Source organism: Balaenoptera borealis, assembly GCF_965194805.1.
Source record: "Balaenoptera borealis genome assembly, chromosome: 11".
NCBI lineage: Eukaryota > Metazoa > Chordata > Mammalia > Artiodactyla > Balaenopteridae > Balaenoptera > Balaenoptera borealis.
Genome location: NC_138868.1, coordinates 57,551,050 through 57,575,603, shown reverse-complemented (window position 1 = coordinate 57,575,603; position 24,554 = coordinate 57,551,050). Strand labels below are relative to the sequence as shown.

Below are 24,554 nucleotides of genomic sequence, written 5' to 3'. Positions count from 1 at the left end.
ATCTCCTTGTCCCCTGGGGTGTTACGGGTTGCTCTGGCCTGGGCTGGGAATCTAGGGAGGACCCTCACTGAGCCTGGGAGATCTATTCCGAGAGATGATGTGTATATTTGCCTCTAAAGGACACCCATTCAGAGAGGCTGCCATTGGGGTGAGTTCCTTGCTTTAGTCACCCACTCTCCCTATGAAGGTTTTCAGGTCCTTTTAGTCTCCATTTGAATACCCTGCCTCTGCTTTTCTGAAGAAAAGAAATCTGTTTGCAGAACAAAATGGGGAGAGAATGATGTGAGAGGAAGGTTAGTTGTAAGTCAAACCATGAAACTTGTGCAGCCATGGCCATAATGCTTTATTTGATAACATTTAATTGTTTTAAAAACACTTTCACCCAAAAAAGCAGTGTGGTTTAGAGTAGTAGAAATAACAGGGGTCACTTTTTATCATTAATAATCAGAGCAGTTTGCTTTGATTGTGCCCTGTCGACATGGCCCTGACTGTTCCAAGCACTTTGCTTGTGTTTTCTCATTGAAATCTCCCAGCAACTCTATGGGTTATTATCCCCAGTTTACAGATGAGGACATGGAGACCCAGTGAGCTTAAGTAACTCACCCACTGTCATACAGTAAATGGCAGGACTGTGCACTCAGCCTCTTGAACTGATGCTTTTAACTTTTTTTTCTCCTTTGAGTTCACAGTCTTAAGCCTTATACTGTAACTTTCCCTCCTTGTATCTGGTATTCTAAATTTTTACTATGTACCTAGCGTCGATCCAAGCCATTACTATACATGTATCATCTCTCTGAACACTCGTAACAGTTCTGTATTTCCTGGAAGAGGAAACTAAAGCTCCGAGAAGTTAACAACTTGCCAGGGTCACACAACAAGTGAATGACATAGGATTTCAAAGGCCATACTCTCAGCCACTACACTGTAGGTCAGATAATGGAGGATCAAAAGACCCCATTCAGGCCCTGGCTCCATCCCTTGCTGGCTGTGTAAACTTGAGCAAGTTGCTTAACTTCTCTGAACTTCAGTTTCCACTTTCCTTATGGCTCTTACAATGGATGTGGCTGGAATGATTAGGCCCATTTTACAGGCGAGGAAACTGAGGGTAGCATCGTGGTTGAGAGCGTGGGTTCTGAAATAAGGCTGCCTGCTTTCAAATCTCAGCTCTGCTGCTTACATGCTTTGTGACCTTAGGCAAGTTTATTTAACCGCTCTCAGCCTCAGTTTACCCATCTGTAAAATGAGGATAATAATAATGGTCGTTTCACAGGGTTTTGTGACGTTCCAGTAAGATAATTTGCATAAAGCGCCTATCCCATTGCCTGGCACAGAGTTGGCTCTCAGTAAAAGTTTGATACTATTGTGGTTATTAACAGTATTATTAGTACTATTAGCATCCCATGGAAAAGAGTAAGTCTTGAGTGAGAACTTGGGCCAGTGTTGTTTCATGGCAGTGCCTGCGGGCTTCCCAGCCTGCGTTAGTCACAAGGGCAGCTGACAGAACAATCAGGGGGCCCTGTCAGAAAGCATTTGTAGGGATGTCTCACTGTTCCAGGGAAGCGGCTGCAAGGAGAATCATTACCCAAAAAACAACTCACGTCATTTCTTTAACTAGGACAAAAAAGTTGACTTTTGCTTCACTGCCAGTTGCCTCTATCCAGAGAAAACTGACAGCTTCCCTCGTGTTCTGAATCCCTATGTAAAAAGCAGACACTGAGTACTGCAGAAGAGCGCGGAGTTGTATCTTGAGGACTTTTCAAGCACCTGTCTAGCCAGATAGGCCTTTGGAATAGGAGACCAAAAAGGCTTGTTAACAGTACAAAAACCAGGAAGAGCTTTACATTTAAACAGAGACCCGAGAGCGCCTGGGAGCTATTTCTTTCATTGTCAGGTCCAGGTCCCCCCTGGAGGGTGGGGCCTCATCCTCTATGATTTCTCTAAGGCAGCACGGTGTTCTGATCAGAAGACAGGATTCAGTGGAAATCTCAGCTCTGCCACTCTCCACCTGTGTGACCCTTTTGAGCTTTGGTTTCCTTATCTGCAAAGCGGGAAGAAGAAGAATACTTCCTTCTTGAGGCTGTTGTACAGGTTAAAAGAGACGAAGTTGAAAAAACACAAGACACGTGACCAAGGAGGAGTCCCTTGCTGGTGGCCTTGGGAGATCGTTGTCATGGACCTCAGTATCTCAGGCCAGGATGGCGTGGGAGTAAGTGATCCTCTTAGGTCCTTCCCCATCTGTAGAGCGATGCCCATAGGAAATTGAACCAGGACAATGAGGGTGGAGTCCCAAGTGTGGTCTGCAGCAGCCTCTGGGTAACTGCAGGGGAACTTTCCAACATGCTCCGTAGCCATAAGGGACTCATTTTTTAAACTAGGTAACATTTTTCACCTCCACCAGCAGCTGATTGTGGACTGGAAAAAAAAATCAGAACCCTTGCTCGAAGTGGTATGAGTTTAATTTATAAGTGAGAATGTTGTGACGCTTAATTGCCTCTTCTCAAAAGGCAGCTTTCAGAGAGCATTGCTGGTTGGAATTATTGCAGTTCGTGGTCTGGAAGAGCCTGGGTCATCCAGCTCTTGAAGTCATCTGGGCAGTGTTGACAGAGGTGGACTTGGGCACTCAGTGTGACTTGCACAGACTTGTGCAGGCTCCCTCAAGATCCCTGACATGGACCATGCACACATGCACACGTGACTTCAGCACAGCAGCAATCCAGGCAGAAGGGATCTTAGGCTTCCCTCCTCTTTGGGAGTGTGGTCTTCTATCTCCTAATGTCTTATTCTCTGCTGCATACTCAGCCCCTGATACTCAGCCTGCCCCACGGTAGCCGTGCTCAGTAAGATGTGGTTGAATAAAACACCTTGCAAGACGGTAAAATCTGCCCAGGGTTTTCTAGGCAGAATAGTGTGGGCACAAGCATGGTGGCAGAAATGTGCATTTTATGTCCTGGGGTTCAGGTACAGGGGAAATGGACATGAAATGAGTAGAGAAAGGATTAGAAATAGAGGCCAGGGTGATTGTACCCGCTGCTGCCCCGCAGTTATCCCCATCTGGTTCAGCTCATGCAATATTAGGATCTCAGATGCCATTTGCTTCCTAAGCCCAGGCCCGTTGCACTCTGGGCCTGGGTGTTATTAGTGAGCAATAAGACTCATTTTCTTCCCTTTTTCTTCGACTTCACATCAGGCCCTTTGGACAGAAGCCATAGATTTAGCTTTATAGCCCAAAGAATGGGAAACGGAGATGATTGAACTTGATCTTTTAGGAGGAGAAAAAAGTGATAAAGATACAGGATCCTGTATTAAAGGCTTTCTCTCCAAGATTGATTCCTTCATGCTGCTCTGTGGGAATTGCTAATAGCAAGATATATATAGATTGTTCTCTTTATGACAGACCCCAGACAAATATCCTTCAGCCCCCCAAAAGGAGGACTTGAGGAGGCTAGCATGGCCCCCTGCAGTGGTCTGAAACGCCACCACGCGGAGGAGGGGGCAGACTTGCTCTGTGAGATTGCTGAGGGCAGAACAAGGCCCTCTGGCTGAAAATGATGGGAAGGCCGATTCTGGCTCTGGGAGAAGACTTCCTTCACAAGACAGCCGCCTGTCTGGAGTGGGCTGCTTGAGAGGGGTGTCTGCAGTGAGAGGGGCGACTCTTAAGTGCCCCAGCTCCACAGACCAGGGGGTCTTGTCCTCATCGTCCTTCTGCCATTCCTATCTGTGCCACCCATACGAGGACTTAATCTTCTTCGGATGAGTTTCTGAACCTGTAAAACAGGAGTAAACAAAAGGCTAGCTGAAATGATGAAGTCATTCAGCATGTTTCATCTCAGCATGAGAGAAGATTGTCCATCTTGCAGACCTCGTGCTCTCCCCACCCTCCGATCTCCTCCCATTGGTAACCGAACCCAACCAAGAGCCAGAGCCCAAGCAGACCCGTTGGTCCAGACCATATGAATCAGCCTCCCCGGGCACAGAGCAGGGTCGAGAAGGATGGGGTGGATCTGGAGGGCAAATGGATAGCATCAGTATCCCCACTCTTCTTAGTTCTTGTCCTAGCAGTGTTCAGGGCCCAAGACAAGGATTGAGACCCATACCACACTCAGGCATGGCTCCCTCACCTGTACACCTACTCAGCCAGCAGGCCCCGACTGCTTGTATTTAAAAGCAGATTTATTGAGATATAATTTTCATACGGAAGTTTAACACTTTTTAGTTGTACCATTCTATGAATTCTGACAAACAGAGTTGTGTGACCATCATTACCATCAAAACACAGAACACTTCTATCACCCCAAAAGTTCCGTTTTTGTTTTTTTTTTAATTTTTTATTTATTTATTTATTTATTTATTTATGGCTGTGTTGGGTCTTCATTTCTGTGCGAGGGCTTTCTCTAGTTGGGGCAAGCGGAGGCCACTCTTCATCGCGGTGCGAGGGCCTCTCACTGTCGCGACCTCTCTTGTTGCAGAGCACAGGCTCCAGACGCGCAGGCTCAGTAGTTGTGGCTCACGGGCCTAGTTGCTCCGTGGCATGTGGGATCTTCCCAGACCAGGGCTCGAACCCGTGTCCCCTGCATTGGCAGGCAGATTCTCAACCACTGCGCCACCAGGGAAGTCCCCCGTTTTTTTTTAATCAGTCCTGTCTTCCTCATCCTCAGCCTCAGGCCACCACTCATCCATTCCACATAACGGTAGTTTTTGGTACCGTTTCTGAGATGTGTAGTAAAGAAGTGATTTATTTACTGGATTCAAAATCAGGTGTTACCTACAATAACCTTCAAACTTTAAGGCATCAAAGTGTTTTTGAGAAAATTTAAAGATATGGTTTAGAATTTAAGATATGAGGGCAAACAACTGAAACATTCTAGGGTTCTCTGTGTGTTACACTTGACCTCCTTGGAGGATCACAGCCAAAACCCTCCATGTAGTCAGCATGTGTATGTTCTTCTGCCTTTTTCGTGGACCATCTTTTCGTACACATATTTTTAAGTATTGACACAAAATTCTCATTCTTGTCAAGTTTAATACCTCTATCATATTTGTGCCATTACTATATCATTGTATTCCTTTGTTTCCAACTGTTTGCTATTATATATAGGACTTCTATAACCAGAATGAAAGAAAACCTCTTCTGTTTTCTTCTTTCACTTACTTTAGGGAGGGTGTGTCCCCCTGAGCAGGATTTTTTTTCGGGGGGTGGTCACAAGATATGGACAGTTTAAAGCTCTTGTGACTCACTGCTTGCTAGGGGCTCCTCAGAAGGAAAGGGCTGAATCCCCGGGTTCCCAGCTACGTGTCCAGTTTCCCCACAGTGCTGTTAGCGTGCAGCTTTGTGTCTGATCTTGGTGGGTCAGCTGGTTTAATGAGTGGGGGCCAGGGGAGGTTACAAGTGGCCCCGAGACCCAGAGAGGTAAAGGGATCTTCATTCCTGGAGGGAACCACATGCCTCCTCCCAGTCAGTTCCCTCTCGAGAGCCTAGCTCACACGTGCCTTCCTCAGCGAAGCTCCTCTGACCCCCTCGCCGTAAGCCAGGAACCCAGTCATATGCTCTTCTAGTGCTCAGGGGTCTCAAGATCATTGCAGCTGCGGACTATGTCTTGGATTCGCTCAGCTCTGTCTCCACTGTCAGACTGTAAGCTCCATGGGGGTGGAAGCAATTTCTGTCTTGCCCAGTGCTATAGCCACAGCTTCTCGTACCAGGGTGTGGCAGGATGTAGCCTGCGTTCAGCCGCAGTTTGTTGAAGGAGAGAAAGGAGGGATGTCAGGACCAGAAGCTAACTGATATTGCAAGGCATGGAGCAGGGGGAAAGAAAATGGTAAGCAGAGAAGCTTAGGTTCTTACAGGGAACAGAGGCGAAAAGTCTAGGGGCAGGGAGATCATGTGAGAGTGAAAAAGGTTACTGGAAACTAAGGGGAGAGAATACCAGAGGTGGCTTCCAAAATGTAGTCAGTGTAGGGCACAGACCTTGTTTGTTGCTTACACCTGTGAGACTTGAAGCGAGAACCTTGCCCTCTCTGAGCCTCGGTTTCCTCTTCTGTGAAAGCAGGTAATAGGCTGCTCTGGGGATACAATGACAATCGGGCACCTAGTTCTTTCTAATAAGAGCCATTAGTGAATGACATCTGTCTTCCCCTCCCCCTAGCAAACAAGTTGTGTTGAATTTGAGGGCCAAGCCGTCCCGAGTTTGGAAATGCCTCAAAAAAGAAAGGACCCGAGTTTATTAGTATATTCATTTTTTTTTTTTTTTAAAGGAAGAGATCTTTTGGACACTTCTTTTTTTCTTTATATCTTTATTTATTTATGGCTCTGTTGGGTCTTCGTTTCTGTGCAAGGGCTTTCTCTAGTTGCGGCAAGCGGGGGCCACTCTTCATCGCGGTATGCGGGCCTCTCACTGTCACAGCCTCTCGTTACGGAGCACAGGCTTCAGACGTGCAGGCTCAGTAGTTGTGGCTCACGGGCCCAGCTGCTCTGCGGCATGTGGGATCTTCCCAGACCAGGGCTCGAACCCTTGTCCCCTGCATCGTCAGGCAGACTCTCAACCACTGCGCCACCAGGGAAGCCCCCTAGTATATTCATTTTTTATAACAATGGTGGCAGCTCCAGAGGCAACACACTGTCCCAGGACTTGGGGGGCCTTGTCCTGTGGGTAGTTTCAAGACCCCCAAAGAGGCAGCATAGCTGTGGTTGGTCAGGGAGTAGCCCCAGCTATGTGGCCGGGGTGCTCCTTCCCCAGCTGCACCCCAGGAGTGTGGAAAAGGAATCGATTTTACAGATTTTTAGCATCCTTGGCAAGAACATGTCCCCAAGTCCTTGTTTTTATTCCGAACTAATTACTGTGAAATAACATAATTTAATTGCACTTAGATGCAGAGAGAAAGTGAGAGTGGTCTCCCTGATGGCTGTTTTCTCACTGTCGTAAATACCTAGCTTGCGGAGAGGAGGTCCGTACAGTCAGGGCTGTGCTTCGTGCTGCAGGCTAGGGACAGAGGTGAGGAAGCCCAGCCAAGCGGCTCTTCATTTCAGGGGGAAAAAAAAAGGGAGGGGCGGGAAAGGGGAGAGGAAGTGAGATGGCAGTAAAAAAACACAGTATTTTTTTCCTTCTATCAGTAAAACAACAAAACCACAACTAAAAGCCTTCATCCTCCTAAAGACAGCAGTACAGTCTAATAGCAAAAGCACAGACTTCACCCTCCAGCCGTGCTCACACAGGTTTTTCCATCTCTCTGCATCTTGGTTTCCTCATGGATAATTTTGTCCATTAATATCCAAGAGGTGTTTAAGTGACAGAACATCTGCAAAGGGTCCAGTTCGGTGACTGGTCCATGGTGGGTGCTGAGGAAATACAGATCTCACCCTTCCGGGCAGCTGGATCACCCATGAGATTTGAAACCAAGATTCAGCAGCCAAGGGCCGTCTGCAGATGCAGGGATTTCAGGTAATCTGGGATGAAGTAGAGGGAGCTTCCCCAAGCTCAGGTTTGAGACACTGGGGAGCGTTCACTGAGCCTGTCTGCTGGGTTGTGTCCCGGGCTACAGGGACAGACAAAGCCAGGTAAGCTAGCATCACTGCTTTGAGTCCTCCATGGTTTCATAGACAGCCAGATGTGTAAGGAGCCCAAGGCAATAGTAGACAGATGATAAAAGCATGTTACTGGAGTTTGAACTTTACCCCTGTGGGAGCCTGAAGGAGAGAGCAATTCATTCTAACCAGGAAGATCAGGTAAATTCCCCCAAGGCATTGAGCCTTGTAAATCAAGTAAGATATTAAAAGAGAAGCTAGGAATGGTTTTCTGGAAGATGGAACAGTCTAAACAAAGGCAAAGGATAATAGATAGAAATGTTGGCAATTTTTTTGGCACGTGTGTCAGAAGACTGTGCATTAAAATATCCATTTGTGCATCGGACCTGTTGTGGGCCTCAGTCTCTCTTTTACTGAAGGCTCTTGAATGTAGAACTACAGAAACCACAGGCACTGCAGGAGGACGCTGGCTGCCTTCCCCCTTAGAACAGAGGCTCCACTGGGCAGATGCATAATAAATCCCTTGCCTTCATGTGAGGCCTGTCAGACCCATCAGTCCTCTCCAGCAGTCTCTGCACTGTGTAGGATTATTAGCTGCAAGCCCCAGATGTGGAAACTGGGCCTGCTGCAGTTAAATTACTTGTTTACCTGGAACGACTGGTAAGTAATAGAGCTGGGCCTAGAAACCAGATTTTCTGGTTCCAAGTCCTATGTTCCTTATGTAGACCACGCCAGCTCTCAGAGCCCTCCTCTGATGTCTTTCTCTGCCGCTGTGCTCCATACCCAAGGCTCAGAGCAAACAAGGGGGTGCTTTGCCATCCTGTCTGGGGCTTTCTTCTGCCGCTGCTCCCAGCTTCCCTCCCACAACCTACCCTGATCTAACAGAGGTGGCAGCTCACATGTGTTGAGAGCTAACCATGTTCCAGGCATGTTCTGAGTGTTGTATATATTTCTCATTTAATCTTCTTAACAATCCTACCTATCCAACAAATATTTGTCAAGTACCAGCCATGTGCTAGGTACCATTCTATTTTTATTTCCATTTCATAGATGAGAAACTGAGACCTGAGGAAATTAAGTCAGTTGTTCAAGGCCACGTCACTAGTGAGTGTGAGAGCCAGGATTTGCCCCCAGAGCCTGCCCTCTTCCCACTGTGCTCTACGATTCCCATAGCTGGAGTGGGGCTGGAGCGGGGCTGGAGCGGGGCTAGAGCAGGGCTGGAGCGGGGCTAGAGTGGGGCTAGAGCGGGGCTGGGACGGTTCACCTGATCTGAACTGCTGAGAGGATGCACAGAGCTCCTTACTAAAGAGAGAAACTACCTTATTTTCTTAAGGAAGAAAAATTAGCATTCACCTGCCCTGGGCCAGGCACTGTGCCAGGATTGCTACGTACCTATGTGGCATTGAATGGAGATGTGGTCTGCACCCAGAGTGTTTCAGGATTGGAGAGCAAAGGAGGCCCAGATGTCATCAGGGGACCTCGATACACATCGCTTATTGAGCACTAGCCCTTCGTGTTATCTGATTCACCTGTTCTCCAGGCTTCATGTGCTGTGGCATTAGATTGTCACCAGTGTAACATTTCATTTTGGAGGGAGCCTTTCCTGCTGGTGTGTGGCAAACAGCTAGATTTATTGCGCCTTTGAGCCTGAAGTTAGGATTTTGTTCACAGCCTCCAGTGGGGGAAGAGAAAAAAATGCCAGTATCATTAATTGAGCTGTGGCCTGCATTTCATCACATTGTCCTAAATTTTACCACTCAGGCCATCTGTAGAATTCTACAGCAGGACAGACTCATTGGACTCCTATGTGTGTCTCAGTGTATGAGTCTCTGTGTGTGAGTACACACATGACACCACCCAGTACGCAGGCAAAAAAAAGGTATTTGAGAGGAGATGGAGTTGGGAGTAACGAAGATTAAATGAGAATTTTAGGAGAGGTAGCATTTTTCTTTACCTGAAAACCGGAAACTCTTCTTTTGCTTGTTTATGCCTCCTCACCTTTCTGTAGAGCATTAAGTCCATTAAATTGTACTGTGATTACCCCTAATGGTATCGGTCTGGGGCTGTGTAGGAAGTTTCACATGTAAATCTTTGCATTAGTCTGTGTATTAAACTTTGGGTGTTCTTTCTTTCATTGATTAACTTTTTTTTTTTTTAATTTTATTTATTATTTATTTATTTATTTATTTATTTATTTATTTATTTATTTATGGCTGTGTTGGGTCTTCGTTTCTGTGCCAGGGCTTTCTCTAGTTGCAGCAAGTGGGGGCCACTCTTCATCGCGGTGCGTGGGCCTCTCACCATCGCGGCCTCTCTTGTTGCGGAGCACAGGCTCCAGACGCACAGGCTCAGTAGTTGTGGCTCACGGGCCTAGTTGCTCTGCGACATGTGGGATCTTCCCAGACCAGGGCTCGAACCCGTGTCCCCTGCATTGACAGGCAGATTCTCAGCCACTGCACCACCAGGGAAGCCCCTGATTAACTTTTAAGCAACATAATAATGTTGTCTTATATTTTCAATACACTTCAAAAGGACTTTCCTTAAATTTAATCCTTATAAGAACCTGGGAGATGGTTTTGTATTCTTTCCCTTTCTACAGATGAAAAAACTGAGGGTCAGAGTGGTTAGGTGACTTATTTGCAGATGCATAGCTGGTAAGGGCCAGAGCTGGGGGGCCAGAGCTGGGAGTCCAGCTGTCTCTGCAGATCTGCTCCGCTGGGTACATAGGTGGACAACAGAGCCAGCAAGGGACGGTTGGGAAGCACCTGGATGTGGACTGTCAGGGCAGTGTGCATGGGACAGGTGCTGAAGTAATGGTCAGGAGCCGGGGCTGGGGAGGGGAGAGCAGACGGCATTTCTGGCTTGGGGCAATGGTGGAAATCCTCACAGAAGAGTTAAGGTTTGAAGTAGGCCTTGAAGGATGGGAGAATGATTTTAAAAATAGGAAAGGCAGTGGCCGTTCCACGTAGAGACATTACATCAACGAAGCCTGGAGGCTGTGTGTTCAAGGGACAGGAGAAACCCACACAGACAGAGATTCCTGGGCAGGGAGAAGCAACGAGGAACGTCAGGTACTGTGCTCAACGAGTGTTTCAAATGCTCAAGTTTCTATCCTCAGGAAAATATCACCAACAAATTCTGAGCAATAAGACAGGGCCATATAATTAAGAGATTTCCTTTTTTATTCTCCATTTCTGTCATTTCCACAGTTTTACATCTAATCAGAAAGGCAGCGTGTATAGGGGTTAGGGACAGATTCTGTGCAATCTGGATTTGGCTCAGATCTGAAGTGACCCTCTGCCTCTTATTAAATGTGTGATCTTGGGCAAGTTGTTGAACCTCTTGGAGCCTTAGTTTCCTCATCTTGCAAATGAGGATAATAATAGTACCTACCTCCTAGGGCTTTGCAAGGATTAAGTGATAGTGTGTTTATCAAGCACTAAGCACAGTGCTTGGTACTATTTTTTTTTTAATTAATTTATTTATTTATTTATTTATTTATTGGTTGTGTTGGGTCTTCGTTTCTGTGCCAGGGCTTTCTCTAGTTGCGGTGAGTGGGGGCCACTCTTCATCGCGGTGCGCGGGCCTCTCACTATCGCGGCCTCTCTTGTTGTGGAGCACAGGCTCCAGACGCGCAGTCTCAGTAGTTGTGGCTCACGGGCCCAGTTGCTCCGCGGCATGTGGGATCTTCCCAGACCAGGGCTCGAACCTGTGTCCCCTTCATTGGCAGGCAGATTCTCAACCACTGCGCCACCAGGGAAGCCCCAGTGCTTGGTACTATTAATAACAGTGGCTGTTATCACCACCACATTCATCATCATCCCCATCCCCTTCCCCATCACCATCACCATCACCATCATCATCATCATCATCATCATCATCATGGTGCCTGGAACTCTGTGCTGCTTTAAACTTCCTAATCTAAGGACTGAGCCAAACCAGGGGTCCCTGCATATCAGAGGACTCGTGTGTATTGCGTGCCTGGCTCTGTGCACAGACAGGGCAGAGAGGCAAGAAAACGTAGTATGATCCCAAAGAGCTAGAAAACGCTCCAGTGGGCAGGAGGCTGGGAAGCTGTGGAGACTAAAGGAGGGACATCACACACTCTGTTCTGTGAGAGTTTAAAATGCTCTTTCAAAATGCTTCTCATTATAAAGAAATATCATCGCTAGTTACAAATCTGGGTGGCAGACTCTGTCTTAAGCTGTCCACCCTCATTCTTCCCGCTGAAGTGACTGTTCCAGAGGGAAAAGGCCTATCCTAATAATATACACACAAATTAAAACTCCATTTAGAGGTACAGTGGGGACCACCTCCTAATTGACTTTGATCATTGAAAAAGAAAAAAACAACCCAGTTACGTGGTTGATATGCCAAAGGAAATCAGGCAATGGGAGGGTGCCTCACAGAGCCTTGCAACAGGACGTTTTCTAGTAGCTATGGAAATGGAACCTAGCAACAGGCACTTTCTCCTTCTGGAGCTCCCAAGCATGAACCAAACCCGTGTTTCCTTCGGCCCCATTTGATGGTTGGTACAGGAAGGACGGGACAGGGCCTCACACATGAGAGGCTGGTCCTTGGCTAAGTTGAGACACCTTTTTATAGAAATGCTTTAGATAGCCTTGTGAATAGTCTTGGCACTTGGATGCAAGCACCACAAAGAAAGGAAACCCAGCAGAGCTCTAGGCCAGCATTCCGCCCCCTCTCAGGAAATGACAGGCAACTTTCCCAGCTTTCCCCCGCTGACATGTTTCTGCCGGGGCAGGGCTGGCTGCGCACCCCAGCAGAGCAGTTGAACAGGCTGGCGACCCTGGGGTGATTTTGCTCCCTGGATCCTTAACGAGGCTTTGAATATGAAGGGCAGGTGGTGGGTCTTCCACTGCGTGGAGTCACTTCCTTGACTGCTCTGTCAGCAGTGATTTGATCAGAAGCTGCATGTTGTTCTGATCAGCATGGCGTGGAAGCCTGCCCTGGCCTCTGACAGCAGTCTGCGAAGAGTTCAAGGTGTGGAGTGACCCGGACCTGGGTTTGGATCTTGGTGCTGCCATGATGAATGGTGCAATGATGGACTGTTCTGGGGCCTCGGTTTTCTAAAGATCCAAAATCAGGTTAATAATATCTACTTTGTCACTATGTTTTGAGGTCCTAATCCATAAAATGGAGACACTGTCTTCCTTGAAAAGCTGTGAGATTAAATGACATAATGAATGTTCATCCTCCAGCACTGTGTCGTGCACATGGTACAATTTTTAATAAGTGGGAAGTGTTACTGTTTTGATAATCATCCTAATTATGTCTGTCTCCTTCCTTTGCTCTTTTTCTTCTTCTCTCCTGTGGGCCAGGTGCTGGGGGATGGAGATGAGAGAAAGGATCCCTGCCCTAAGGGAGGGCCTGCTGGCGGCCTGATATCACCTGCCCCGTGGGCTCATTCCCTTTACTTTAGGCTCAAGAAGATGACTCCTTTAGTCTGGGAGTGCAGTGCCTGACGGAAGAACAAGCCATGAAGGGGCCTTTCCTGCTCTTACAGGATTTTCTGCTGCGACTTAGTGACGGGGTCATTTAGCAGAAAGAACTCAGAACTAAATCCGGGTGACTTGGGCTCAGCGCAGTTCCAGGCTCTGCCCCAAGTGCCCCTGTCAAGCCTGAGTCTCATCTGCCCGGTGAGTCGGGGGCAGGTTCAGTCATAGCGACATCCCCCCAGCACCAGAGCAAAAACTCAGACTTCTCAACTCCCTCAAGAAATCTCCGTACGTCACTTTCTCAGTGAAAACTTTAATATACACTGCAAATGATGATGATGATACCAATGTAGAAGGCTACCCTCTGGTAGTAAATTTGAGTAAATACCAAGCAGCATAATAAGCTCATAAAATATATTCTTTCCTTTCACCTTCACAGCCATTCTTTGGAGCTAGGTATTATTGTCACCATTTTATAGATGAGGAAGCTGGGAGTCAAAAGATTTAAATAACAGGAACAAAGTCACATAACTATAAACGTGAAAACCAGAACAGGAATGCGGGGCTGTCTGGCTGCAACGGCCGTGCTCGTAACCACTATACTTCGTGCCTCCCATTTTCCTGTGTCTGGCACCAGCACTATGTTGGGAGTAGGGCAGGGAGAGGTCACATTACTGGGCTGAGGTCAGTCCAAGGTGGCCAACCCCTAAGCTAGTCATGCACAGAAGAAGGCTTAGTGGAGCCCGTCAGGTGAAAGGGGCCCAGAAAAGAGAGTTTTCTTATTCCATTACTGCAGTAATAGCCGTTCACTCCATTCTGCACAAATTAGATTCCAGCCCTGGTCCCCCTACAACTTGCCATGTCACCGGTTTTCAGTGCCCTCCACTTACATTGACCTTTCTCCTCCACATTGACGGCGGGCGTGCCTGTGTCTCCCCTTCTCTCATGCCCATCCCCACACCCCACCTTGTTTTCCAGAACTATTGAGCACGTGCCAGTGAATCCTTGCTGAAAGGCCTCCTTTCCCCACAGCATTGCATGGTGCAGAAAAATGATTAACTGTGCCAGAGTCCACTCTCCAGAAAACAATTAATTTGGGGGTGAGAGACAGTAACCCTGATTGTTGCAGTCAGGTTTATCCAGAGATAGGAAGAAAGGCAATATATTTACTTGATTTAAAATTAGCCCCACGTAGTCAACAGTGGGATCCTGTCAGGCTGCTTTATAGCGATTCCGCTTTTAAAAACTGTTTTATCCACGGGACAGATATCTCTAGTTCCTGTGCCCAAAGTCTGTCAGCTGATGGGAGCAGGGTAGCGAGAGAGGCCTCAGCTCAAAGAAATTTGCGGTTGGCATGGGAGGGAAATTAGGGGCAATATGTGGAGAGAAGGAAAGGTGATCGAACAGAGCTGGCTTAAATAAATCTTTCAGAGGATCTGGGAATTAGGAAAATCAGCAGAGCAAAATGACAAGGATGATGACAGCTACCATTTATTTTGTTCCTACTATGTGCCAGGCAGTTATAAGCACATAACATGCATTATTTCATTTAATTCTTTGAGGTAAATATTACTATCTATTTTATAGATGAAGAAACTGAGACTCAGAGAGGCTAAGTCATTTACCCAAAGCCAGGAACCTGTAAATGTTGTGCCTCTGAATGCTCCAGATAGACCCAAACTTGAGGACTGACTCTACCAAAGTCACTTACTTGCATTTACATGGTTTTGCTTTTGGGGGTCAACCCTGTCTACCGCGGTCAGGATGTAAACAGGTGGGAACCTCATGCTTTATCCCTAAGATGAAGGTCCTTTAACAGACTATCTCAAAAGAGAAAACCTGGCTATACTCTCAGCAGAGGGCTTGCCTTAAAATTATCTTAATTTTAGTTTAATTTCAGGCATTGTAACTCATCAACAGTCTAGAGGTGAGCCTGGACTTTGGGACCAGTCAGACCTGGGTTCAAAAGTGACTTCATCACTTCCCATCTGGGAAGTATCTTGGGAAGTATTTTTGGGCAGGTCATGCAGCCTCTCTGAACCTCCACTATCTTCGTCTGTAAAATGGGAATACTAATGATTTTCTCAAGGTTTATGTAAGGTCTGAATGAAATAGTGTATGTAATTCCCCTTGCCTAAGTGTCTGACACGTGGCATATGCGCAAAATCAGGATCTCCCCACTCGGCTGTGTTGTCCTTCTTTACCTCTTGCTCCTAAGACTAAGTTGTAGAACTTCCTTTTTAATGTAAACAGCATGGAAGTGAGTTTGGAAACTAGTGAAGAAAATTAGTCAGTCATCCTACCACTATAATTCAAAGCTTGATGTCATTTTTACATACCTCTTTCTAGATTTTTTTTCATATGTATACCTGGTATTCCATCCAGTACTTGTATCATAGTTTAGCTAAGTTGTTCTCCTATTTTAAGACATCTAGGGGCTTCCCTGGTGGCGCAGTGGTTGGGAGTCTGCCTGCCAATGCGGGGGACGCGGGTTCGAGCCCTGGACTGGGAGGATCCCGCATGCCGCGGAGCGGCTGGGCCCGTGGGCCACACCTGCTGGGTCTGTGCGTCTGGAGCCTGTGCTCCGCATCGGGAGAGGCCGCGGCGGTGGGAGGCCTGCGCGCCGCGGTGGGGAGTGGCCCCCGCTTGCCGCAACTGGAGAGGGCCCTCACACAGAGGCGAAGACCCAACACAGCCAAAAATAAATTTAAAAAAAAAAAAAAAAAAAAACTTTAGAAAAAAAGACATCTAGGTTGCTTCTGATTTTTTTTTACTAGTACACTGCAGTGTACATCTCTGTGTATTTGGCTTCTAGGTTTGAAACTTTTGAATGTTGTGGCTTTGTTGCAAAACCAGGAGAAGAACTTGGGGAATGAAGCTCTGTCGTTTTGCTGTTGTTATTGTTTTGCCTTTTTGTTTTTTGCTTTCTACATTAGAGGACCATAAGTCAAAGAACTCCAGTGAGTTATATTTTACAGAAATGATGCTAGTTAAGAACAAACAAACAAACAACTGAGCATTAATAATGTAAAACAGAAAAGTAGGTAGCCACGCAGCTGGGTTGGTTCCCGCTGCCTTTTGAAACCAAGAATGCTGCTTGAATCAACAGTTTCTTGAAGTTATAACCATCTCTAGTCACTACCTAGAGCTGCTAATTTACAGATGCAACTGGGTTCGTGCATTCGATTTTTGGAAGGGAAGCATGCATGTGACAGTGGAAACTCTCCTATACTTACTTAGATGACTTCTGCATAATGACTTTGTTAATTGCCTCCTGCTGGCTGGGTGCTGGGGGGAGCCTTCAACGTCTGAACATCTACTGAGCATTTTTCTTAAAAATGTCAAGATGGAGCTTGCACTTTCCCAGCCCTCTCTCATGTCTCGCTGGGCAGGAAAAGGCGACTGGAAAATGTCAGCCCTGGGATCAGATTGACCAGATCTGAGGGAGTAAGCAACTCCCCCCACCCTAGCTCTTGGCTTTTAGAAGTCATTAACCTTTCAACGTGGGTGATCCTGTGAACTCGCTACCTTTCCACAGCCTTCTTCTCAACTCTTTAGCATCTTTTCACCTTTTCACTGAATTACAAACTAGTTTAAAGGGGACGCCGGTATCAAGTTTCTTATTTAGGTCACTTTCAATGTACTTGGGAGAGTTTTGCACAAACAGTTATAAATACATACTGTGGGGTGTAATTTAGATAATCCTGTGATGTACATTGGTGCTTAACTATTAATTCCTCTGGAAGGAGGGATTACGATAATTATAATTTATATTGTTTCAGTGGTCTGGTCTTAAAGCAGGCTGGAGAGGAACATTTATATTATTTAGCTTTTTTGGATCCATGACTGTTATTTCCAAGTCATCTGGATAGCATGCACCTACTGCTATCTACAGCTTTAAATGAGGGTTGCTGTGGGGTAAGAACTATTTATTATCACCACTGGGACCCCCAAACATTAAATTCAGCCTTTATTTGCTGGTGGCTTTATATTGCCCATATTTTACCTCCTATTTAAAGGAAAATATGTAAAAGAGGAAGCTTGGCTGGGGAACACAGGCTCCTGAGTTTGAAACTTGCCTCAAACTTATACCAGCTCTATGGTGTTAGGTAACTTACTGTGAGTAAATCAGAATATATCCCCATAGCTCAATTTCCATTCGGTTCCATTGTACCTATTCTCCAATAATGTTTTTTCAACCTATCTTTACATGTGGATTAAATCGAATAATATAAATTAAGAATTTGGCATGTAGTATGCACTCAGATTATACCAGGTTTTGAGTTACTGTTGTTACTTTGAAGATTATCAAGGACAAAGACGAGTGGTTGCCTGAGCTTGTGTATTCTTTGGACAGCCTCTGACCAAGTATGCCTTGTGTCCTTTGGGAAGAGGAGAACAGAGCAGACTATTTCCCTTCCTTCTCTTTCTGTCGCTCATAACCCAGAACTATGAAATTGACCACCCACCAAACAATACAGTAAAAGAATTGAGGGGGCCCTAGCCTGACTTATATTTAAGACTGGATCACAGATTAAAGGTCCCTTTTATTCTGGCTTTAAGACAACATTACTGGTGGAACTTCACATCTCTGACTCCGTATCATCCTGCTCCTCTGTCTAAATCTTACTGTTGCAGGAAGGGGGACCCCTTCCAGGGCCCGAGAGTGGGCCCTTGTCTAATACTCGGAAATGAATTGTCCAAGGAGACACATGTGCTGACAAAGCAAGAGACTTTATTGAGAAGGGGCGCCCGGGCGGAGAGCAGGAGGGTAAGGGAACCCAGGAGGACTGCTCTGCCACGTGGCTTGCAGTCTTGGGTTTTATGGTGATGGGATTAGCTTCCAGGTTGTCTCTAGCCAATCACTGTGACTCACGGTCCTTCCTGGTGGCGTGCGTATCACTCAGCCAAGATGGATTCCAGTGAGAAGGATTCTGGGAGGTTGGCAGGACATATGAACTGGCATCCCCTCTCTCCTTTTGACCTTTCCCGAATTCTTCCGGTTGGTGGTGGCTTGTTAATTTCGCATTCCTTACGAGGACCTCCTGTTGCAAGATACCTCATGCACATGGTAACTGTGGTGCCTGGCCAGGGTGGGTGGTTTCAGCCAGTGGTTCTCCTACCTTCCAGTCGGCCATTTGTCAGCCCAATGTTGATGGCCCTGTACTCACTTCCCTACCCACCAGCCTCCAGAATTATTTCTGGAGGACTGAATCTCCTGAGAGTCCAAGTGAGAGCTGGATCCAGAACTTGGCTTTCCCAGGTGGTTTCTAAGAGCACATCTACCACAGGTCGCAGAGAGACCCACCAGCGTCACAGCTGTGTGGGCCTCTGTTTGTGATCGCAGAGGGGCAAGGCCAAGAGGAAGGGGTGCCAGCATGCACCTCTGGGCTTCTGGCCGACGGCCTCCCCCATCCAGCTGTGGACTGCCCTGCCCTAATTAACGTCCCTGGACGCCAGATCCTGTAATCATTTTCACCTGGAACACTCTTTCCACTGGCTTTTCTTCCCCCTCCACATATTTTTTACCGTACGAACTTGCTTTTGCATCTTTTTTAAAGTAAGAGAAAGGTTTGACAAAAATGTTTCTCTTCACAAAGCTGTGAGAGTTCTATTCATTCTGGGATTAGTTAATTCTCATGACCTTTTAACAAGACAGCTCTTTTGCGCGCTTAGATGAGATAATTGATTCTAACGGGGAAAGAAGTGCTGCTCGTTTAACTGCATATATCTGAGTTGTCCGCAATTCAAACAATTTCTCCATTACCTTTGGAGTTGCCAATAAATAGATTAAAACAGTAAGAAGGTAAGCAGAAACGTGAGCTAATTCAGCCTTGGAAGTAGCAGCGTATTCACTTCTAACAGGCAAATTAATGTTATTATTATTGACAGCTACACAGAGGCAGTCAAGAGTAGTATAAAGCACCTCATTTAATGTCTGGTACCTGAAAAGTGCTGTATAAATGTTAGCTGCTATTTTATCAGTATTATCAAAGGTATGAATATAATGGTTATAGAATATAGTAATCACACAGATGTACAGTTTACAAAGTGCTTTGCCATATATTATCACATATGATACAATAATTCTTTGAAATATTTTTATCCCCATTTCTCAGATGAGAATACTGTAGCTAGGAAGTGGCAGTTAGGATTCAAAACCAGTTTTCTTGCCCTTGATCCAGCACACTTCCCACTGCATCACAGTAACCGAAGAGAAAGCAAAGGGTCTGATTGATTGCATTTCTTTTACCAGCGTACGCTCTCCTGATTAAGCCAAACTTGTGTGTATTCCTCGGTGGCTTGTGTTTGGATCAGGAGTCATAAGGACATGCTGTGCTCCGGTCCCCTGTACACACTTTTTTTGCGTCTTGAAGGCAGTCACACAGTCCCTCAAGACCACCAGTGACCCTTCCACAAACTGCGGCCAAATAACACAACTTTCCGTCTACCTCACGGAATCCTATACTGCTGCCTAAAAAGACATGTAAAAGCCTCGGAGGTTGCTTGATGTGTAAAAGGGGATGTCTTTATAATTCCCACCCACCTTGCTAGAAAAAGCTAGCGAGCAGCAGCATGGTGAAGTGGGGAGAGTCTTCCAGCCAGAAAGATGGATGGTGTGTGATTTCAGGATTCCAGCAGTTTGGGATTCTAGTCTAGACTCTGCCACTTGTTAGCCATTTAACCTTCCCAGTGTTAATTGATGTCTTTGTGTCTTAGTTTCTTCATCGGCAAAATTGCATTATCACCTTTTAGGATTGTTGCAAGAATCAAAGAAACTTTGAAACGTATTTACTGCTCTTAGCACAATGCCTGGCCCATGGAAAGCACTCAAGAAATCACAGTTTTATGATTATCATAATTTTAACTAACCTTCTCAGTTACTTAAATGTCCACATCTATAAATTGGGTCTGGCAAGGTTGCATGAGGATTAGAGGTAATGTATACAAATTACCCAGGGCACTGCCAGGCAAGCGGTTGGTCCTCGGTAAACGTAATTACGATGGGCCTCCATATCTCTGTCGATCCTTCCCTGTGTCCCTGTCACCCTCCTAGCGGGTCAGCCACTGCCTCCTCTGGGCCTTCTAGTCCTTCGGAATATACTTTGTTACTTGTCTGTCTCCCCTGCTCGACTACGAGCTCATGGAAGCAGGGAGCGTCTGATTCAGTTCTGGCTCTCAGTGTCAGCCACGGGTCCTGGCATAGAGCGGGCTTTTAGAAAGTGTTCATCAGCTGAACGAAGGAGTGGTGCTACACAGAGGATGTTGTGGGAGTTGGGGACTGGAGTATGCGATTCTGTATGTGGGGAGTCAGGGAAGGCGTCCCAGAGGAGGTAAGTATGGACCATTGATGAGGCTCAAGTCTTGAATCACCAGCGGGACTTAAGCCGACGCTTTGTACTAGATTGCAAACCTTTCTGGAAAACACGCTTCCTAGCCTTCGCAAGCATTGTGTATTTAAAGGACAACCTCCGTTCTCTGGTGTTTTATGGTCTCTTCTCGATTGTTGCAGAAGACTATTCAGCAGTTGCTACCTTGCAAAAATAGTTTTAAAACAGAAATGCATGCACATGAATCAAAATCACAGCATTGCACAAAAATCACAAAAATGCACAGAATCAAAATGTGCAACAGACACACAGTGAAACGCAAATCCCATCTCTTCCTTCACAGGATGCACCCACTGTTATCAGTGTTTTTCTTATCCTTCCAGAAATATTCTATACATATGCAGAAATGTTTTTACCTAAATGTAGTATATCAAACATACTGTTCTGAATGTTACAATTTTCCTTCCAGAAAAATATATACAAAGAGCTTCCTCACTCTTTTTTATGGTTGCATAGTATATTGTATAAATAAAATTTATCTAGCCCCTTATTGGTGGACTGGTTTCCAATATTTTGCTATTACAAACAGTACTGTAGTGAATAACCTTGTATGTACATCATTTTGTATGTATATGAACATATCTGGAGGAGAATTGGAACCTCTAAGTTCCAGAGTAAAGGGTATGGGTATTTTTAATTTGGTAGCTTTTGTCAAATTGCCCTCCGTAGGGTTTGTACCAGCTTATGCTCGCACCAAACCAGCTAAGTGTGAGAGTGCTTATTTCCTGTTCTCTTCCAATACTGTGTATTTTCAGCCTTTTTAAAATCTTTGCCAAACCGTATGTGAAAAACAGTATTGCAGAGTTTAACTTACATTTCTCCTACTATGGGTGATGTCTAGAGTCTTTTCACGTGACCAAGAGCCAATTGCATTTCTTATTCTGTAAACTATCTGTTCATATCCTATGCCTATTTTCCTACTGACTTGCTGGACTTTGCTTATTATTTGAGTTCTTTTTATATTAAGGAAATTAACCCTTGGTGATACAAATTGCAGGTTTTTCCTCTAGATTGTTATTTATCTTTTGAATCAAAAGGCCAAGACCACTACTTACAATACCCAGGACTTGGAAGCAACCTAACTGTCCATTGACAGATGAATGGATAAAGAAGATGTGGCACATATAAACAGTGGAATATTACTCAGCCATAAAAAGAGATGAAATTGAGTTATTTGTAGTGAGGTGGATGGACCTAGAGTCTGTCATACATAGTGAAGTAAGTCAGAAAGAGGAAAACAAATACCGTATGCTAACACATATATATGGTATCTAAAAAAAAAAAATGGTTCTGATGAACCTAGGGGCAGGACAGGAATAAAGACGCAGATGTAGAGAATGAACTTGAGGACATGGGGAGGGGGGAGGGTAAGCTGGGACAAAGTGAGACAGTTGCATGGACATATATACACTACCAAATGTAAAATAGATAGCTAGTGGGAAGCAGCTGTATAGCACAAGGAGATCAGCTCTGTGCTTTGTGACCACCTAGATGGGTGGGATAGGAGGGTGGGAGGGAGACGCAAGAAGGAGGGGATATGGGGATATATGTATATGTATAGCTGATTCACTTTGTTATACAGCAGAAACTAACACAACACTGTAAAGCAATTATACTCCAATAAAGATGTTAAAAAAAAAAAAAAAAAAGCCAAGACCTCCTGAAACTCCCTCATCCCTGCCCCTCTCCCCCCTCCCCTAGACTGTGAGCCCTCGAGGGCAGGGTCTGTGCCTGGATCATCTCTGTGCCCCAGTCCCCTGTGTAGCGCTCAGCACTGCCAGAGCTCTCTTCAGGGGCTCTTTGTTGAACTGAACTGAACTGATTTCCTGTGTTCCCCACCCCCACTTGCCCTCCCCTCTGGCTTGGGAGTTCCATTTCCACCTCCAGCAGAAAAAGATGACTTTTCTCATTGCTCACCACAGCCATGCACCTGTTTGGCCTAAACTGGCACCTGCAGCCGATGGAGGGGCAGATGTATGAGATCACGGAGGACACAGCCAGCAGTTGGCCTGTGCCAACGGACGTCTCCCTGTATCCCTCAGGGGGCACTGGGTTAGAGATCCCTGACAGGAAAGGCAAAGGAGCCACGGAAGGTAGGGTTGCTGTGTTGTTCGTGTCGTGAGTCCTCTGTGTCTGCCTTTGAACCGAGGAGACCGCCATTCTGCGCGCCATGTGCCTGACTCACAGCTCCATGCTCTGGTGCTTCCTCCATCCCTCTGCACTCCACGCCGGCTGCCAGGCCACCTGTGTCTTCATCGCGGTTCCTTGTCACTGTGAGCTCATAGCGGGGCTTGGGCAGGGCTCATGGTGCTCAGGCGACATCCCATCCCATGCCCTGAGGGGAGTATCATGGGCTTTCACGCTGCTGGGCGGCTGTCTTGGATTATGTGGGATCATGATGAGGCAACCTCATGGGATGAATGGGTGTCTCCTGGAGTGGGGTGTAGCAAGGTGGGTAGAGGGTGTGTTGTAAGCGAAGTACCCTTGGACCTTGTGGTTTCATGGAAACACCACTTCAGCTGTTCTAGCATTTTCAACCATGTGACCTTGAGCAAGTCACTTAATTTTCCTGAGCCCTAGTTTCCTCATCTGCAATACCAATAATCATTAGTGTTTGTACAGTATTTGTTCAAAGCTTTTTGTCAAGAGCACTTCACATTTAATCCTCACAGAGATCCTGTGAGGTAAGTATAATTACGTATACCCATTTTAGATGCCAAAACTAAGGATCACTTTGATTAAGTTACTTGGCCAGAGTCACATAGCCAGTAAATAATGGAATTTGGGACATGAGCCCAGGTCTGTGTGACTGCAGGGCTCTTGCAGTCTCCATAAGTTGACCTACCTGACTCACCTCATGGTTATAAGACCCTGAAGGAGATGTGGATAAGAAATTCCATTGTACAGGGAGACACAGATGTTTCTCTTTCAATGATGGAAGTGGTGGTGACATTTGGAGTTTGGCATTCTTGAATGGGACATCCATAGACCCATGTTCTGAATTTCTTAGGGCTCTTTCTAACATGCCATCAACACAAATTCTTTCACTATCAACCAAGAAGTGGCAGACCCACAAAAATTGGTACCGGGAAGGATGTCTGAGCTCATGGGCCAGGCTGGCTGTCATTCTAGGCAGTGCGACATCCCTTCTCCTGTGGCCTGCTTTCTCTCTCTGGTGTTACCTCAGTCAGCAAAGTGGTCACAGCGGCCTCCAATCTTCACTGCTTACATCTTCTTTCCTCTTAGCTCAGTTAACTTTGGGTCATGGCTTCTGAGCTTCCCTGTCCTGTCAAGAGTTTGCCTTCTAGGAATCAGTTTGGTTAACAGGGTAGCATATGCTTGGCCAGAGTAACTATTCATGGTCTCTGAATGGTCCTGAAGGCCAAAATCCACTCTTGACCTATGGTCATCTTTAAGGGAACTGAGGGCATTTCTCAGAACCTCTGCCTACTCTTTTGCGGGGGGCAAAGCCAGTCTTCTCCTTTACAAAGATTCTAAGACTTAAAACATTGAATAACTTACACTTTCTTTGCACCTTAATAGAATATGGAGGGAGCATGGATGAAGCCATGGGAAGAGCTCTGGGTTAGGAGTCAAGAACCCTGAGTTCAAGTCCAGCTGCTGCCACTTGTGATGCCCTTAAGCAAATCCCTTGAAAGACTTTCTGGGCTTCATTTTCCTCCTCTTTAAAAGGAGGTTATTGAGCTATATTATCTGTAACGTCCATTCTAATTCACAAGTTCTACATGTGAAATTAGTAACAGAATCATCATATGATTAACCAGATTGTTCTTTAGAATTTTTTTTCAGGTTGGCCCTGTCCATGGTCCTTCCTGTTGGCTTGTGATTCCCATGTCAGCTTATAGTGTCAGATGTCATAGGTGAATACCATAAACGACAACTGTCTTTAGAATCAACAAACACAGATTTAAGATATGTTTAAACCTCAAAGATCTCATTTAGAAAAATGTATTTTCTCTATCAGACTTTCTTTCAACAGGAGTTGGATCTATCGAAAGTCTCCCACTCTAATGAAATTAGTTTGTGGGTTGTTTAGGTTTTGTTTTCTTTTTCCCAAGGAGCAGGAGGTGCAGATAAGAGACAAAATAAAATTGCACCAGCTTATTGGTTTACTTTCGCTGGAGTATTTTTGCTTAAAGGGATTATCTGTCATTACTAATGCAAATG

General features: G+C 45.8%; 1 protein-coding gene and 1 long non-coding RNA gene across 2 annotated transcripts in view; one reads left to right on the top strand and one right to left on the bottom strand.

Annotated features, from left to right (window-relative positions):
* Nucleotides 1–24,554, top strand: part of TENM4 (teneurin transmembrane protein 4) — a 756,454-nt gene that overhangs the window by 524,725 nt on the left and 207,175 nt on the right. The window contains exon 14 of the mRNA XM_082343256.1: nucleotides 22,289–22,459. Within this exon, the coding sequence (XP_082199382.1) occupies nucleotides 22,289–22,459 (171 nt within the window). The remainder of the gene's footprint in view (nucleotides 1–22,288; nucleotides 22,460–24,554) is intronic.
* LOC309606400 lies at nucleotides 6,269–22,277 on the bottom strand. Its single transcript, XR_014231809.1, has 2 exons — nucleotides 15,707–22,277; nucleotides 6,269–15,389 (listed from the first exon to the last, which is right to left on the bottom strand). It is a non-coding gene; the product is annotated as an uncharacterized lncRNA (long non-coding RNA).